Source organism: Dipteris shenzhenensis, chromosome 4 (assembly GCF_047967505.1).
Source record: "Dipteris shenzhenensis isolate YYH24624 ecotype China chromosome 4, Dip_SZ_1.0, whole genome shotgun sequence".
In the NCBI taxonomy this organism is placed as follows: Eukaryota; Viridiplantae; Streptophyta; class Polypodiopsida; order Gleicheniales; family Dipteridaceae; genus Dipteris; species Dipteris shenzhenensis.
The window spans coordinates 54,422,199-54,440,757 of NC_141599.1; the positions used below are offsets into that span (position 1 = coordinate 54,422,199).

General features: G+C 42.9%; 1 protein-coding gene across 2 annotated transcripts in view; it reads right to left on the minus strand.

Annotated features, from left to right (window-relative positions):
- LOC147903058 (Peptidase S41 family protein) overlaps positions 1–18,559 on the minus strand; it is a 102,736-nt gene that overhangs the window by 15,930 nt on the left and 68,247 nt on the right. For both annotated transcript variants that reach the window (XM_087373243.1, XM_087373244.1), the window contains 3 exons: positions 4,375–4,451; positions 4,212–4,256; positions 3,901–3,984 (listed from right to left, as the gene is read on the minus strand). In XM_087373243.1, the coding sequence (XP_087229369.1) occupies positions 3,901–3,984; positions 4,212–4,256; positions 4,375–4,451 (206 nt within the window). The remainder of the gene's footprint in view (positions 1–3,900; positions 3,985–4,211; positions 4,257–4,374; positions 4,452–18,559) is intronic.

Sequence of the window (18,559 nt, forward strand, 5' to 3'; positions counted from 1 at the left end):
GACCAAGATATTAATCATTGTGTCTCCTCTTCATGTCACTCCATCCATCGGAGACTATGGTGCATTTATACCGACTCCAAGCTTCCTTGAGTCCATCTATGTCTTTCTTGATTAATCCCACCTGCTTCTTCATGTCTTTCTTGATTAATCCCACCTGCTTCTTCAAACGTGTGGTGCGGAGAGTCTCAGAACTAGCAGGTGTAAGGGATGATGCTCCTGCTCTACCAGCAATTACAAGAGCATGATAAAACTTCTTGTAGGCAGGAGTCCTTGCAACATTGAAGAGAATATTGCAAGCGTAGAAAAACTGCTCCTCTGCAATTGCAACCTCTTGCTTCAGACATTCTACCCAAGCAGCCTGTATAGGGGACCACGCGGCCTCTTGGCAGGAGGCCGTGGAGGAGCTGATGGCATAGTGGACAGCCCAACTGATACGGATGCCGATGGAGTGGTGCCATGTAGAGGCTGAGTAGAGACACTCCCATGAACTTCTGATGTCGATGTAGATGGAGTATACCCATGCCCCTCCTACTGTGAGTAAGAACACTCCACATTCCCGGTATCTGACTGGGATGATGTGAGAGTGACGGTTGCCTCTATGTCCAACTTCTGCTGCTCAACCAACACATTAGCTTGAAGAACTTGATCTGTGATCACGGGATGGAAGAGGGATCGAATCTCAGCAAATTTGGATGAGGTACCTCCATATGCCGAGAAGATCCCCTTTGGAATGGCATGGCAAGCACTCTTACCCTGGCCTCCGATCCATAAAAAATGTGCTCGAACTCGAGGGACAGATCCCGTCAAAGTGTCACCACAAAACTTGCATACTGACCTCCTCGTGCCAGATGTGCCATATCTCTTTATAAAAACGGTATCCTGCCATACATCCCGTTTTGAGCTTCCACTCGGTCCACCGGCACGTCTTGAGGCCATGGTATGGGAGTAGAGAGTAGAGTAGAGTAGATTGTAGAGGGTAGACCATAGAGGATAGAATCTAGACTCTAGAATAGAGGGTAGAGTAGAGAGTAGAGGCTAGAGGAGAGTAGAGGGTAGAGTAGAGTAGAGTAGAGTAGAGGGTAGGGTAGAGTAGAGGGTAGACCGTAGAGGGAAGTAGAGGGTAGACCGTAGAGACTAGAGTAGAGGGTAGAGTAGAGTAGAGTAGAGTAGAGTAGAGGGTAGAGTAGAGAGTAGAGAGTAGAGGAGAGTAGAGGGTAGAGTAGAAGGTAGAGTAGAGGGTAGAGTAGATGGTAGGCACTAGGAGCAAGGAAAGCAATGGAGCGGCGCGGGAGAGGAGTGAAAAAACGAAAACCGTGACCAAATTCAGAAAGAAACCCGTCACGGTGGATTTTTTGACAGCCAGAGGTTTCGCCCTAACTGTCCGTTTCGGACATTTCTAAGACACGTTTCGTCTAGAAACGTTTCTTCACGTTTCGGTGCCCCGAAACGCGTTTTTTGGTGACACTGACGTGCAGACACAACCTGAGGAGGAAGAGTATCCACATGACCAAAATGAGTGGAGAAGTGCTATACACATAAATCAACAAGCTCTGAACGAGATGTTGACCAAGAACCATCGGGCATCCGGATCCGACAGATATTTGCAGCATGTCTTTTGTAGTGTAAGCTCTTAAAAAATTGCTTGGAAGAGCAGTCTTTATCCAAAAAATCCCGTTGTCTAGATCGGGTTTTCCATTTAGCAAGCTTTCTGCGATCATTGGATTGAAGAGAGAATTGAGAATTGAGCCTAACATAAGAGCATGCTTTCCTGTGAAGACAAAGGGCAAAGATGAGCAAGCTCAATCAAGCTCTGACAAGTAAATTTGGCATGTGCTACAGTCTCCCTTGTGGCTTGCATATAGGATTTGCCACAATCCCGAATAACTGCTTGCATCCGAGCAACAAAAGCCTGCCAAGCATAATCCAAACCAATGTGTATCTGACAAGAGAGAGGCTCAATAGCATTAGAGACCAAGGCTTTAAAGTCAGCATGCTCCAGATAACTATTATTAATCAGCAAAAGCCTTCGGCAAGGCAATTTGTCAGTGGAAAATTCATGTAAGGAAAGCCTCAACCAAAAAGGAGCATGATTCGAATGTGTGAAAGCATGATCAACCCAAATTTGATAAGTAAAAGGCATCACAATGCTGTGGATCAATTTGATACCATCTATCCAAGCGTGCCTAATAAGAAGATCGAGCATTATGCTGGAAGGTATAGCCCGGAAGCATGGGCTGTAATTCCATCCAGAGATTAACCAGGTGCAACTGAAGCAAAAAATCAGACCATGCATGTGTTTCAGAAGCCAACATACGAGTGTGGCCTGAGGTGTTATCACCCGATTGAGGGGCATTATTAAAGTCACCACAAATAAAGGCATGTTGTCGCCATGGATAGCTATGCATGGCAGCCCAGATCAAAGCTCTATCATGAGAAGATTGGGGGGCATAAACCGATGCAAATTCAAAAATTTCCCCTTGAACAAGGCATAAACAATAATCCATCTACCATGGCGATCATTGAGGGCCACAACAGGTTAAAGGTCGTGCTTTACCAAAAAAAAGCCACGCCAGAAAAGGAGGGCTCTCCAGCATAGAAGATATCCCAACCAGTAAAATGGCGTATCTGACCAGCATACATATGCTGATTATGCTCTTGCAAAGCAACTATATCAGGCTGCAATTGGCTGATATACATCCAGACCAGTTTCCATTTGCGACCATTACACATTCCCTATACATTGAGAGTAACACACTTCAAATGATTAAGCATATTTACAGTTATGGGACAGGTATGTACAACAACTAAAGGGCTGTCTATGTCTGCATTTCCACCTCAATATCCGGGCCTCTGCCCTGGGATGAAGCATCAGCCTGAGAAGAGGACAAAAGTGCAACAACTTCCTTTTCTAAGAAACAAGATCCGATTTGCAGTCACAGCAGCCCAGGTCAAGCCAACACCAGAGTTTTCAATAGGTGTTTTCTCATTAGAGGATGCACTACTCCAAGTCCGAGAAGGCAAAGGTCGTCTAGGGGAGATCACTTTGCAAGGAGTTTGCCATCCGTCAGTCAATTTTTTTTTCCTTCCCCTGAGGTGGAGAGGATAAAGGCACAGGAAAAGAAGCATTACCATTTGAGACAGCCGGGGCTTTCGCTTTGTCTTGAACAGAGAAAATTTGTTTGACCCCTTCGTTTTTTACCACAGAAGAGGCATTTGCATTCTTATTCAAAGGCTACACCATTTCAGCTTGCACTGGCATCCGTGGAGCTTGGGAAGGACATTGTGAAGCCATGTGCCCAAATTGCTTGCATTCAAAGCAAGCACCTGCAAAGAAGCCCCCACTTGAGCTTGTAAAAAGCACTCCCCATGGAAACATTATTCATAGTAACCGAATATGAAGCTGAAGTGGGACGATTTGTGTCCGACAAAATGCAAAAGCGATTCCAATTTCCATTGTGTTGCGGTGGACATACCACCTTACCTAGGGAATATGTAATTTTAGATAGAAGAGAAGACAAGCATTGAGGAAAATCCACAACTTCCACCCAAACAGGGCAACGATGCCGAATCAATGCACGCACATACACACACACACACACACACACACACACACATCTACCTATGAGTGGGCGTATGGGCATGTGCATAAAAGTTATGTGCATTGACTTGATTGGGGCTGGGATTATGTTATGACACTCAAGCAGAGCTACCCAAAGACGCTCCTTTCTTAGTCACAGCTTTGTCTATAACTGGCTGTCAAGACATCCACTAGAATACCCTGATAGTAAATGTTGCACCATTTCTCAAAATGCTTTTGTACGCACCCAATGAAAAATTATTTGACAATCTTCGTTCAACAAGTAACCACTATTAGAGACCTACAAGAATTTCAAACATTACCATTAGAGGAGCTGTTGTCAAAGGTGGACCAACTGCAAAAATACGTTTCTGAAACCCAGGGTCCTTTCCAGCAGTATAAATCACCTATTAAGCACACCAAAGCCTGATATTAGATGAGCTTGATCACAATTCCCACACATATTTCGTTACCTTATCTTGCTTTTTTTTTAAATCACACCTTATGTGCAGGTGTTTACAAGTCATGGGTACTAATTGAATACAGCTACATCTAGCTTTGATACCCTGGGAGATAAAAAGAAACAGATTTGCTTATATGCAAGTTCATGCAAAGACAAGAATATGAAACTCACCGTACTCCCTCCATCCAAAAAAACCTTTGCAATTTCAATACCTGCCTGTTAAATGGAATATATCACTCAGTATAACATACAATTCTTCGAAAGACGAGAAACTTCCCTCAATCAACAGTTAAAAACAGCTGTCGAAAATCTAAAGAAGGTTCAGAAAGAAAACCTGCACCAAGCCACCAGGATTGTCCCGCAAGTCCAATAAAAAAGAAGCAGCACCCGCAACTTTGAGCCTGTTCATGGCTGTGAATAGGCAAAGCATAACACTGAACAAAAGTTAAACGTATACAAACACAAGGAATGATTTAAAAACTCTTCCAATTTTTCTCCTCCCAATTGTTTTTCTTAATTACAAGGGGAAATTTTAAAAAAACCCAACAAGGAAAACTGAAATCGCTATCTGCACTATGTGGCGTTATGCACAATGATAATTAAAGCTGGATGCGTACAAACTAAAAAAAGCTTGACCAAAGAGAGCCTTCCCATGCAGGTCAGCTTTCAAAGGACATCATGCTAGGATGCTTTAGCATCTAACCATGCCCAAGGATCAATCTCCATTACGACCCAAAACCCTTTCCAAACTAAGTGGCCTCTATCAGCTTGGGAAAACCTTCCTAGGAAAATTTTGTTTTGATCCAAACCTCACAACAAGTGGAATAAGTTTCATCTTAAATTACTTATCTTACACATACATACACACTGCATATCCAAATGCTAACGTGAGAGAAGGATCAACAACAATAAATGCCCCAACAATATGGGCAATTAAGACGAATGTGCATGTTATGACTTAGAATGAGGATATGGCAATTAGGACAAGGAGAACAACTAAAAAATATACCCTAACCTAAGCTAGGGTTAGATTCCATTTGTTGGGGGCTGAGGCAAGGCAAACTGCAAGCCAAAAATGTGTGGCGAGGTAAGGACAGACCAGATTGAAAGCATGTACAAGCAAAGGAAGGGATGAATAGGCTGAACTACGGACATTTTGTTCCACAAAGCAGCTGATCTGGGGCATTCAGCATTGGATTTCAGGGCAGCAGCTTCTTGTATGGCAAGTCGTAATTGATGGCTTGGACTCGTCAACTAGTTGTAAGGTGTCGATGTCAAGTGGAGCCATCGCAAATTCGGTGATATAGGATGGCACATCAGCTCAGCCGCAAAAGGCCTTAAGTGAGCCAATCGGATGGCTGAGCAGTGGGAATCTTCAAGGAGAAACACTAAGAGGATCCTTTTGAAGAGGTGGTTGTTAGCACTTAGCCCCTTATCCCTGGTATGTGCTTTGTAGGATCAGCCAACCCTTTCTTTGGTCAACCCCTATGGTTGACTTTGGGGGCTATATTGGCCACCTCTTGTACATTCTCATTATCCATTTGGAAGTACTCTCGTTTCCTTAGCTTGTTGTTTGCTCAGAGCTCCATTGCTCCCCACACCCAATAGTGTTATTAGAGCCTCTCATTGCTCTTGATGCCTCCGCACATCCTCTTTGCTGCCATTTGCTCCAGCACAATCCGGTGACCTTCCAACAAACTTTTTTGGTGATTTCAGCCTAACTTCTTCGCCATTTTCACTCCAAATTAATCCTAGGACAAGCGCAACAGCAATACACTAAAACCGACCTACGGCCAGATGGACCTGTATGAGCAGCTGCACAGTGCTGTTAGAAATCCATACGAACAGACTGCAATCAATTTCGAGCATTTTTTGGCTGTTTTTTGGGATTTTTTGTTCAAATATGGACTCTTTTCCTTCATTCGGGCCTTCCTCCAGCTGCTCCAACCAACTCTAGCACCATTTGGCTAGGATTTGCTCCCCCCTTGACGCAGATCTTATAATTGGATTTGAAGCTTTCCACCCTCTTTAATATCACATTTCAAAACATCACAGTGACATTGAGGTGATTTTGCTCTAGAAATTGGGGCTTTTGTGTCACATTTGCAGATTTTGCAGTGGCATTTGCTCCTTTTGGTCACATTTTGGGGCTTTTGCAGTATTTGCCCTCTTTGAACTCCATTTCCCCTCCGAAATTGGCCATTTTGGATCTATGGCTGGCAGATCGCAGGATATTTTCATATTTGCAGGTTATTTGTCACATCTGCACTCATTGCAATGACATTTGGCTGCTTTGATATGAAATTTAGGGTTTTTCAGTGACATAGGCAAGAAATTTGCTGCAAATTTGATCACATTTGCAAAATTACAGCTTATTTTGGAGCTTTTACCAATTTGCCCTCTCAAAATTTGGGGCTTTTGCCAGATTTACTGTTATTTGCATTAATTTTCTTGATACAAGGATGCATGGGATACTTTGGCTAGTCTTTATCAGATTTGCAAATGAGGCCCGGGTTGCCTATTTACGCAGGCAGCTGGATAAGGTTAAGATGAACGAGGGGGACAGCATGGATGCCTATCTAACCAAGATTAAGGATTTTAAAGAGCAGCTCATCAACGTTGATGAGATTGTGCCAGATTCACAAGTAGTGTATATGACACCCTAACTCATATCAAGGATTCGCTATGACATTGAGGCTAGTGGCCATGGGTGGTTAACCCCAATCACTATAGTTTCAATCAGCTTGTTGCCCTACTACTGCAGTAGGAGCAAAGCCACTCTAATTAGGCTGCCTCCATTCATGCAAATCAAGCTTTTGCTACAAATCACAAAGGCAAAGGTATAGGGGGCAAGAGTTTCAGCAAGCCCAAACCTTCTGGCACTTCATCTACTTCTGTCCCGTCTGATGGGAAGAAAAAAAAACAAAGCGCTGTAATTATTGCACGGAGCCCGCTGATGACATCTCAAAATGTTGCAAGCGCATTGTTTTATAACAGAAAAAACAGCAAAAAGGTCTCGCGGTCACAAATGCTCATGCCGCCACTAGACACACCCATCTAGCAACAAATGTAGCTCATGATGCATGGGCATTTGTTGGGACATGTCATTGCTCATGATGCATGGGCATTTGTTGGGACATGGGCATCATGACCACTCGGTGCATCATTGCTCGTGTATCCCCACGCATTGGGAGGTCCACCAGTTGGACATTAAGACTGCTTTCCGTCATGGGGATTTATTGGAAGAGGTCTGTGTCACCCAACCTCCAGGCTTTGAGGTTGAAGGTTCTGAAACTAAGGTATAAAGGCCCAATATGGTTTGAAGCAAGCACCACGGGCATGGTATGCGAAGATACATTCCTTTTTGCTATGCCTTGGATTTCAAAACAGCCCTATAGAGGCCACTCTATGTCCGGAAGAGTTGATCAGAATTTCTGATTTTCATTCTTTATGTGGATGACATGCTTATCACTAGGCCAGACATTCAAAAAATTGCAGATTTCAAGGCAGATTTGCAGAAATCATTTGGCTGATTGCACTACTATTTGGGAATCCAGTTAAGGGGGGCATAATGATGAGTCAATCCAAATATACTGGACAGCTCTTGCAGCGATACCAATTCAAGGATTGCAAGCTGGTTTCTACTCCATTGGAACCTGGCTTCCATTTCTCCTCCAAAGATGGAAGTGCTCTATTTGATGCCACTCTTTACCACTAGGCTGTGCGCTTATCCATTTGCAAGTACTCTCGTTTCCTCAGCTTGTTGTTTGCTTCCTTGCGTTCCATCTCCATTCCATTGCGCTCCTCACACCCAACAGTTGTTACGTAGTTAAGGCCACCCCCCTTTAAGGAGACTTTTCACTATCAAGCTATCTGCGATATCTGCGAGAATCCCTTGGTTCAAGCACTTACTTCTTATGGTCACACCATGCAAAATGGCTGCACAAAAGCGGCATTCACATGTCTTTTGTGTGTAGTTGTCACAATCACTAGCATCCAAAGCACATACTCTTAAGTCCTACCCATTGCACATACAATTGTCCACATGGGAAAATCGTGTTGAAGGGTTCCATATTCCCTTATATCCAGCCTCTATTACTTTACAAATTCATTATAGTGTTTTTTAGTCCAAAGTTTTGTAACTAGTCTATATATACATACATACTCAAGATCCGACCTGCCTACTAATGTTGCCACATTCCCTGGTATGAGCCATGTAGGCTAGTTAGCACAGTTAGTACTATCAGTACTAATCATATCTAGCGTCACTACACTCGAAGACATTTAGTCCTTAGTAGGTCTATTATATAGGCCACATTTGTACTTTCATCATTATCCATTCTTGCAAGTACTCTTTGGGTTTCCTTCTTCGCACTCGACTCCTCCACTCTACAGTGGCCTCAAAGCTTGTATGTTCTACCCTCGTGCTTGCACATTGCTTCTCACAACTGCAGCTCTTACAACCATTTGCGCTGCCATTTCTACTCCAGCTCCAACCTCAGATCTGTGCAACCTTCAAGATTCGCGCCACCACAGTTTCGATCAGCAACTTCTCAGCTGCGACAATTTCAACCTACATTGCATTGCCATTTGAAGGGGCTCCTATTTTTGTTGCATCATGCTGCCAGTTGTGAGGGCTCTATGCAGTTAAAACCGCCACCATTACTACAGAGAGACACGACTCAGCTTAGAGGCTGATCATATGTTTGTATAGCTCATCGTCCATACAGTTCGCGCCATTTCTTGGAACCTGTCCATACAGCTCAGAGTCCTCCATACAACTGTACGGACACAGGCCGTATGATTGCATGGAATCTCTACTAATTTTCTATCCATACAACAGATTCATGTTTTCTGACCGTTCTTCTCCAGATTCATGCTGTACATACAGCCGTATGGATTTTTCGTTGGTTCCATTCACAATTTGCAGCATTGTTGTGGTTCTCACTTGCAGTTTACAATTCTCATTTGCTGAACATCCAACTCAGTTGACTTTGTGGTTGCCACAACAATCCACCTTTAGGACTTTTGGGTCTATTGACATCCCATTCAGTCAGATTGCACTGGTACAGTGAGATTTTGTATAAAGTGATGTTTGATGGTTATCATTGTGCCCTATATGGCTTCTGTACTTACAAGAACACTTTCCAGAGGGCTGTACAAACTTGAATATTATGAGACTAAGGGCTGTTATTGAGGCAAATACAGAAGCTGATTCAGTTATTGCTGAACTCACCTATGCCATGAGAGACTTGGGCATTTCAACTATGGCAGCCTTACCAACTGCATTCATAAGACATGGTAGTAGACCTTTCCAAAATGCATGCACTTTCAAAGCACATCATGAGAGATTCTTGTTGGGGGAGATGCGCAAGTTCTCCTTTCCCAAGGATGGACTGTTGGTACAACAGGAAAGGTTCATAGTGATGTATGTGGACAAATGCAAACCCCATCTCTTGGAGGTTACTCTTACTTTGTCAATTTTGTGGATGACTTTAGGCACACTTGGGTTTACCCTTTAAGGTCCAATTAAATTGTTTTGCTTATTTTAAGCATTTTCTTGCCATGACTGAAAATGAGTGGAACCTCTCGCTTATAAATTACTGCAAAAACACTCTACAGATGCACTAGGGCCCGGGACAACATGTCGGGCTAGACGCCCCCCCGAAGGTATTTTATTTCTTGAGAGAAAGTGAGCGTAGAGCTGCTCATACAAAATCCAAAACGTGAATTGAAATTACATGAGCTCTCAGGCTCTCCTTCTTGGCAACAAGCCACTTGTCAATTTCTACATTACTTTCCTAATTACATGCCACTAAGAGCAACTTTGGAGTCTTCGAAGCACTTGGTCACGCGAACTGCCTCCTAGACTCTTGTTAGGCTCCATTGCACTTAGGAAAATAACTCTTCCTAGTACATGCAACAATTAATTAAAGCGCACCACCATGGCACTCATTAATTGTTAGCGCTTTGCATGCAAATAACACACTATGGACTAATTCTAGTCACGGTGGGCGTCCCCACTGAACACATGTGCACACATAACAAATATAAAAATATATTTATTCTCTCGTTGACCCGAGTCAACGCTCTTGATCATAATTAAGGGGCTTTGACCAAGGGTCGAAGTGCCTTAATTATAGTCAAGTCTCTCCAACCGAAATTGGCACAACTCTCCAACTGAAGTTGGCACAACTTGGTTAACCGCAATTAACCTTCTTGGTATAAACCAAGTCTTCCTGACCGAAATCAAGCTTACTTGACCGAAATTAAGTATCTTTGATCGTAGTCAACTCTTTGACCAATAGAAAAACTCTTTTGACCATAATTAACTCAGATGGAAAACTCTTCAATTATGATCAAATAATTGGTCAATTGTACTTTGACTTAGGATATTTACATTGTGGTGACATCGCCTCGGCTTCTATTCAGTTGACCTCAACTGAAAAGCTTCCTTGTAAACATCCAAAAGCTGTGGATGATTGGACAACATGTCTTCATCCATCCACTTAGCATCCAATACCGTATAATTCTTGAATTTTACAAGGTACCTGTAAAATTCTTTGCCCTATGGGCCTTTGCGTACAGTAAGGTACACAATATGCTCTGGCTGAACGATCTCCTACAGCTCATCCACTTTTGGTGGATCCTCTGATATTGCCTATGTAGGCTCTGACCCCTGAAATTTCTTTAGAAGACTCACATGGAATGCATTGTGAATCCTCCAATGCGTTGGCAATGCTGACCAGTATGCAACCTCATTTATTCTTTCTGTAACCCTAAAAGGGCCATAGTACCTGGAAGATAACTTTGCATACACTTTCTATTTGCCTTTAAACTTGCGAAACCTAGCTTTCTCGAACTTTAAAAGTACCCAATCCCGTTCTTTGAGATTTAACTGTCTCCTATGCTTATCTGCAGCTCTTTTATGCTTCTCTTGAGACCTTTCAATTGCTGTCCGGACTTGGCTGTAAGCTGTCTGGAGGTCTGTCACAAACTGATCAGCTACAAAGATTGTCCTTGGTCCTTAGGATAGGTGGCAGAATCACCTTTCCATAGATGATCTCAAAGGGGGCTTTCCCTGTAGAGTTGTATAATGTATTATTGTAAGCGAACTCTACCAATGGTAGGTACTTTTCCCAGTCTGAACCTTGGTCAGACACGTAGCATTTCAGCATATCCAATGCTGTAGAATTTGCTACTTCACTTGACCATCTGTCTGGGGATGGAAAGAAGAAGAAAAATTCAGATTCGTCCCCATCTTATCAAATAAAGCTCTCCAGAATAGACTGGTCATTCTGGGACCTCGATCACTGACAATGGACTTAGCCATACCATGATGCTTAAAGATCTGTGCCATGAAAAGCTTAGCCATATGACCCGCCTTTATGGTTTTGCGAACCAGAATGAAATGAGCTTGCTTGCTGAATCTATCAATGATAGTCCAAATCCCATCATTCCCTGACTTTGATCTTGGCAAATCAAAAATGAAGTCCATTGTAATACTTTCCCATAGTGCCTGAGGCACGGGAAGAGGCATAAGTAGGCCAGGTGCCTTCCGTCTATCATCCTTCACTTTCTGACACGTAAGGCATTCAATAACAAACTGATGTATATCTTTCCGCATCCCTGGCCAAAAGAAATACCTTTTTAGTGCTTGAGTTGTTGCTGTAATTCCTCTATGTCCAGCATAGGGAGGTGCATGGCAATTTTCCAACATCTTTTTCTCATCTCTTGGGTGATGCATAGGCAGTCATCTTTCATTAAATACCCATCTTTCAAGGAATAGTGACTAGTGGACTGCCCCTCTTGCATTTGCTGTAAAATCTCACAAAAATCTGCATCATTAGCATATTGCTCCCTCATGCCTTCCAAGTCCTGATGATATGCAATGGTCACATTGTTGACCTGGGGTCTTCGTGACAAAGCATCTGCTACTCTATTCCGAACTCCTGGAGTATGGACAATCCGAAAATGATACATTAACAGCATATTTGCCCATTTCATATGCTTCTCTAAGAGTTTTGTCTGCGTTACAAAATATCTCAGACTTTGGTGATCTCTTTTTACAATAAAATCTGCACCCAAAAGATAATGCTTCCATGTGTTCACGACATGAACTACAACCAACAATTCCTTTTCATAGATTCCTAGATATCTCTTAGCATCACGCAATCTTTGGCTCTCGTATACTACTACAAGTCCATTCTGATGTAATGCAACCCCAACACACTCTCCGCTGGCATCGCAATCAACATCAAAAGATTGATACAGATCCGGGACTACAAGAATAGGCTCTGTAGTCAACTTCTCCTTGAGTGTATTGAATGCGTTCTTCTGTGACATTCCCCATGTGAAGGCTGCATTTTTCTTAGTAAGGTCATGTAGTGAAGCTGCGATATCAGCAAAATGCATGATGAATCTCCTATAGTAGGAGCAAAGTCCCAAAAACCTGCGGACTTCATGCACAGTTCAGGCCATCCTTGGATGGCTTGAATTTTTCCAGGATCCATCTGTATCCCATCCTTGGGTATTATGTGCCCCAGATAATGGACCTCTTCCAAAAAGAATTCACTTTTCTTGCTATTGGCAAAAAGCTGATGATTTCGAAGTTCTTGAAATACTAAAGCAAGATGTTCCCTGTGCTCTTCTTCTGTCTTTGAAAAGACTAGGATATCATCAAAGAAAAAACCCGTGAAGTGCATGTACTTTCAAAAGATGTGATTCATCATTCTATTGAAATGTGGCTAGAGCATTTGTCAATCCAAAAGGCATCACTAAGTATTCATACAACCCAAATGTAGTGCGAAAAGCTGTCTTATGCACATCTTGTCACGGGGGCGTGAAATTCTAGGTACTTTAATGTACTACAAGACTGTGACAACTTTGGGTTTAAAACTCCAAGCGTGGGCTTAATAATGTGTAATTAAACGCGGCATGGTGCCTAGCACATAAGCGTAATTAATCCCTAGGCCCAAAGGCATTCCAAGGAATTAAAAGAGTGGTTGTTGGGAAATGATGACGTGGCATTTTTAATGGGCCCCCTAGAGGGCCATGTACCTTCAGTGGCCCCCCTAGAGTTCCAGGTGGCTCTAGTGCCTTCTACATGCTCCTTTGTCATTCCTGGACCTTCCTGGGCCTTCTAAACTTCACATGTGTGGTTTTCTCTCTCATCTTCTCCCTTTGTTGAGATTTTGGACTGGTTTTTCAGCCTCCTTCAGCTGAATTCCGTTTTTCTTCATAACTCCTTACCCGTTTGGATTCCTCGACTTCCGTTTGGCCCGATGGCTTCCCCTCTGCCTCCCCTTCGTAGTGATATGCTTTTCCCTCCGTGCGTTTGGTAGAACAGGCAGAGCTGAGCACTTCTTTTGCTGGTCGAATTTGCAAAAGTGGCTTTTTCTGGACCTTTTTTCTTCTACCGCCTCCTGGGCCTCTCCTCTTGCAAAGCTACAGCTTTCTGTTGAATTTCGAGTGGTTCGACGCGCTGGTTGACTGGTTTTTCTCAATTTTGGAGGACTTTCCGGCGATGAAACTTCTCCAAAACCTTCTCAATGCATTCCTCTTTGAAGCACGCTTCTTTTGAGCCCAAGAACTCCCACTTCTTCGCGACAGAAGTGTTTCTTTTCGCATTTTTCAGTGGAATTCTTGCTGGTCGGCTCTTGTAAATGCTCTTTCTTCGTGCCTTTGCACTCCTCTTTGGCTGAGAATGCAATTGGGCATTGGCTACTATGTCCTCTTGGCGATTGAGGACTTGGTTCGAGTCTTCAGGGCTTGGTGAGTTGTGATTTTGCTACTGCAATTTCTTTTTGCCATAAGCTATTGGTTGGCCTCGTGTGCCGCCTCTTTCTTGGCTCACAGGTGCCGAGGCAGTGCTATATGAGTCATTCTTTGGTTGGGTACTTTGCTGATTTTATTTTGGAGCTTTGAAAAGCTTTGTGAATGCCATCTGGAAACCACTCAAAGAGAGTGCAACTGGGGTGCAGTGTGATTGCATCTGGACAGCCAATGGAATTGCACTCGGAAAAGAGAATGCCTTTGGGTTGAGCCTACGGGTTAAGTGCACTTATGTGATGGTGTTATATGCTTGAAAGCCTTGCGAAGGCTTAGTGAATTAGGGCTGCGTGCTCGATTGCAGGGAAGGTCTCCCAGATGCAACTTGTAATCATTTCACTGTGAAATATAAAGAAATACCGAAAGGGGCGCCACAGTGTTTGGGGCCAATCGGGTGCACTTGTCTATGTCTGTTGAGCAGGGGCATTCTAGCCTCCATCCCTTTTTCAGTGGTTTTGTTTGTGAACAAATGGGTAAATGCCAAATGGTGATCATGCAATGGTTAATGGTTGTGATATATGCTTTGTGAGCTGTAAATAAGTGCTGAAGTGATTAAAGGTTTAGTTCCACTGCCCTCTGAGTGATTAGAGGCCGGTTTCATTGGTTCCATTGCCGGGATACCACACACTCTTTCTCAAGAGGTGGGCCTCGGTAGTTTGGTGGAAGGATATCTTTGCTGCACTTTTTGACAGCTGAATATTACAACCATAAACATGGTGAGTACCCATGAGCAAGAGAGCTCCACAACTCCTCAAAGGAGAAGGCAGGAAAGCCTTAACGATCCAGCTAGTGTACAGCTGCAAGAAGCACAACAAATGCCTTTTGAGCAGGCCACACATGAAGCTACAACTGAGCTCAACGGTGATACTAGTTCTAGCAGTGAGTCAGATGATGCTACTATGTTGAATGCACAGCTTGCAAGTGCAGTGACTGCTTTGACTCAGCTGGCTCAAAATTTGGCTCAGATTGTGCAAACAAATGCCAAGAAGAAGAAGAAATCAAGAAAGCACAAGCAGGGAAAGAGTGAGTACACACATGCATCAGCTTCTCATGGCGGACCGCACACTCATGCATCAGTTTCCCATGAGGGACAGCCATCTAAAATGACTCAGAAAGTGACTTCCAAGAGAGAGGAATCGCCCAAAAGAGCACTTAAGAAAGAGGTACAAAAAGTACAGCCAGTGCAACAGTATGAGCAGCCAGCACAAGGCCTTGGTTTGGGTATTTCTACTCCTCAAAATAATAATGTGCAGTCCATAAATGTGGCTCAACCACCTCAGCCATATTTGAGGCAGCAACCTGAATATTTTGGTACAGATTCGATCTTTGATGCTATGTTGATTTCACCGCCAATTGGGCATAGAAAACAAGTCATGTATGACAATGTGGGAATGCAGCCAGGCATGCAAGCCACAGCATATGCTCCCATGCCTAATGTTCAGCCAAGCATGGCTCTCCCTAGTGAAGGGAATGCTGCAAATATACAGCCATCTTTGGGACAGCCAATATCAAATGTATATAAAGAATTTAAGGATGGTGGTTCTCATGTCAAGTTTGATACAATAATGGAGTACAGGACAGGTACAAAGCCCTCACATTCCTTCAACAGTTTGATGCTGCATTTCTTGGGGGTTTGTTTACAGAAGCATCCAAGATGAGGAAGGTTGCCACATTTTTGAAAGGCAATGCACTTAAGTGGTACACCAACCTTATGCTTCATGGAGATGCACCTACTACTTGGCTGGAATTTAAGCAAGTGTTCTCTTCTACTTGGCTTACTCCAACTTTTGAAGTTGAAGTACTTTCACACTGGCATGACTTGTCATACAAACTTTGCAAGAATCTTGATGATTACACCCAGAGGTTTTGGGATGTTTTGCTGCCATTGAGCTCTTACAGGCATGTTTCTTTGAAAGAGCAAATACAGAGGTACTGTTGTGGATTGCCTAGTGAGCTACGTGATTATTGCATCAAAACCAAGGTGGGTTCTATGACTCAATTAATTGAGAATGCAAGGACAGCATATGCATGGATGCAGGAGAAGAATTTGGGCTTTATGGACAGCAAGAAAGAAGACAACAAACGGGCTCCCAAACACCAAGATAAGGACATCAAATCTGAAAATAAAAATTATGGCAAACGACCGTTTCAAAAGGGAGGAAAAGCCCAATTCAAAGCTGGTCAAAGGCGTGGACAGCCTAATAAACAGCCCCGTACCAAGTTATCTGATGAAGAGAAAAAGTCACTCATGGAGCAAAACAAATGTTTTATATGCAAAGGAGAGGGACACCGCTCTTATGATTGCCCATTCAAGAAAAGAGATAGGTCAGATGATGATAAGAATGGTGATAAACAGGCTGATCGGAAGGGCAAAAAGCCTAAACCTTCTGCAGGACTTCTTCCAGATGTGATAGGGAGTTTGCCACATGCACATGATGAAGAGGAAATGAAAAAGACTGAGATGTGCAGAGCATGGGGAAAAATCAGAAATCAAAATTGTTTGTTTTTCTTTGATTCTGGGGCAAAGGCAAATTTCATAACTCCTGATATGGCAGGAAGGCTTGGCATTGAGCCTGAGGAAATGGGGCCATCCGGCATGTGTGATATGGCCAACCCTGAACTCAACACACCTGTCACTCCTATCATTGGCAAGTTGAGGATGCATATCCAGGGATATCAAGATGCAGAGGACTTCTACATAATGCCTTTGCCAGAGTGTAATGCTTTGCTTGGGATGCCTTGGATGTACAGGGTGGGGGCTGATGTGCAGATGAGAAACAAGAAGATTTCTTTAACTCATAGAGGCAAAAATCATGTACTTGATGTAAAGTTGAAAGGGGAGTCCATCCCTGTAGTTTCAGCTTCTTGTATTTCCAATGTAATAAAGCGTCATATTTCAGCGTACTTGATTTTTGTCAAAGAGGACAGCCAACCAGTTCAGGAAGGCTCTACTCTTTCTGCTTTAGATAGAGAAAGGGCTGCTTTTATTTCAGATTTTCAGGATTGTTTCTCAGATGCACTTCCTCAAGAATTACCTCCCAAGAGGCCCGAGGATCATCAAATTGATATAATTCCAGGAAGCTCACCGCCTAATATACCTCCCTATCGTGTCAGTAAGGCACAACAGGAAGAGATAATGTCACAAGTGAAGGAACTCTTGGAAAAGGAATTAATACAGCCAAGTAATTCTCCTTACTGTTCCCCTGTGTTGCTTGTGCAAAAGAAGGATGGCAGTTGGAGAATGTGTATTGATTATAGGGCTTTGAATAAAGTCACAATTAAGAACCGTTTTCCAATTCCACGCATTGATGATATATTGGATCGGTTGGAAGGTTCCTCAATGTTCAGTAGTATTGACCTTAAAAGTGGATACCATCAGATAAGGATACGGCCTGAAGATGTCTACAAGACTGCCTTCCGCACTTCATTTGGCTTATATGAGTTCCTTGTGATGCCTTTTGGTTTGACTAATGCACCTGCCACTTTCAATAGAATGATGGACAGAATTTTTAGAGCGCACAGAAAGTTTGTGGGCACTTTCTTCGATGACATCATTGTGTTCTCTAAAAATGAGCAGGAGCACAGGAAACACCTCACTATTGTGTTTCAAGAGTTGAAAAGACACAAGCTATTAATAAACACCAAGAAAAGTGAGTTCTTTATGCATGAGATTCATTTTCTCGGTCATATAGTGTCAAAGGATGGAGTCAACATGGATCCTGCAAAAGTTGAGGCCATAAGGAGTTGGCCAATTTTGAAAAATCTGCATGAAGTCAGAAGCTTTCTTGGGTTGTGTTCATACTATCGGAGGTTTATAAAGTACTTTGCAGAAATTGCTTCTCCCTTGCATGCTTTACAAAAGAAAGCTGTACCGTTTCGGTGGGGACCAAAGGAAAATGCAGCTTTTGAAGAGCTGAAGCAAAAGTTGTGTTCTGAACCCGTTATTATCTTGCCAGATCTTGCAAAACCCTTTGCTGTAACTTGTGATGCATGTGGAAACAGCATAGGAGGCACTTTGATGCAGGATGGCAGAGTGGTTGCATATGAGAGTAGAGTTCTCAAAGATGCTGAATTGTACTTGCAGATATACGAGAAGGAAATGTTAGCAGTGATACATGCTTTGACCACATGGAAACATTACCTTCTTGGAGCTGATTTTTATGTGCAGACAGATCATCAGTCACTTAGATATTTTCTCACGCATAGAAAATTATCTGAAAAGCACATGAGATGGGCAAACTTCCTCTCAATGTTTCATTTTCAAATTGTACATGTGCCGGGTAACAAAAATGTCGTGGCTGATGCACTTTCCAGGAAACCACAGCCTGAAGCAGTCTCCAAGAAACCCAGTGTTTCAGCAGTGAGCATTGCTTACAACAATGTGTTAGATGTGATGAAAGATCAGTATGTTAATGATGCTGATTTTTCAACTATTTATGAACAGCTTTCTGATGGTCAAAGGCATGATCACTATATGTTGAAAGAGGGTTTTATTTTGATGCATGGACGACTCTGTGTCACTGATCAGATGCGACAAAAAGTCATAATGGAAAGTCATGCTCCTCCATATGCAAGACATAGGGGAATTACAGCAACAATTACAGCAATGGAGCAATACTTTTATTGGCCATCTTTGAGGAAAGATGTGGAAGAATATGTAAGAACATGCATGGTTTGTCAGAAAGTAA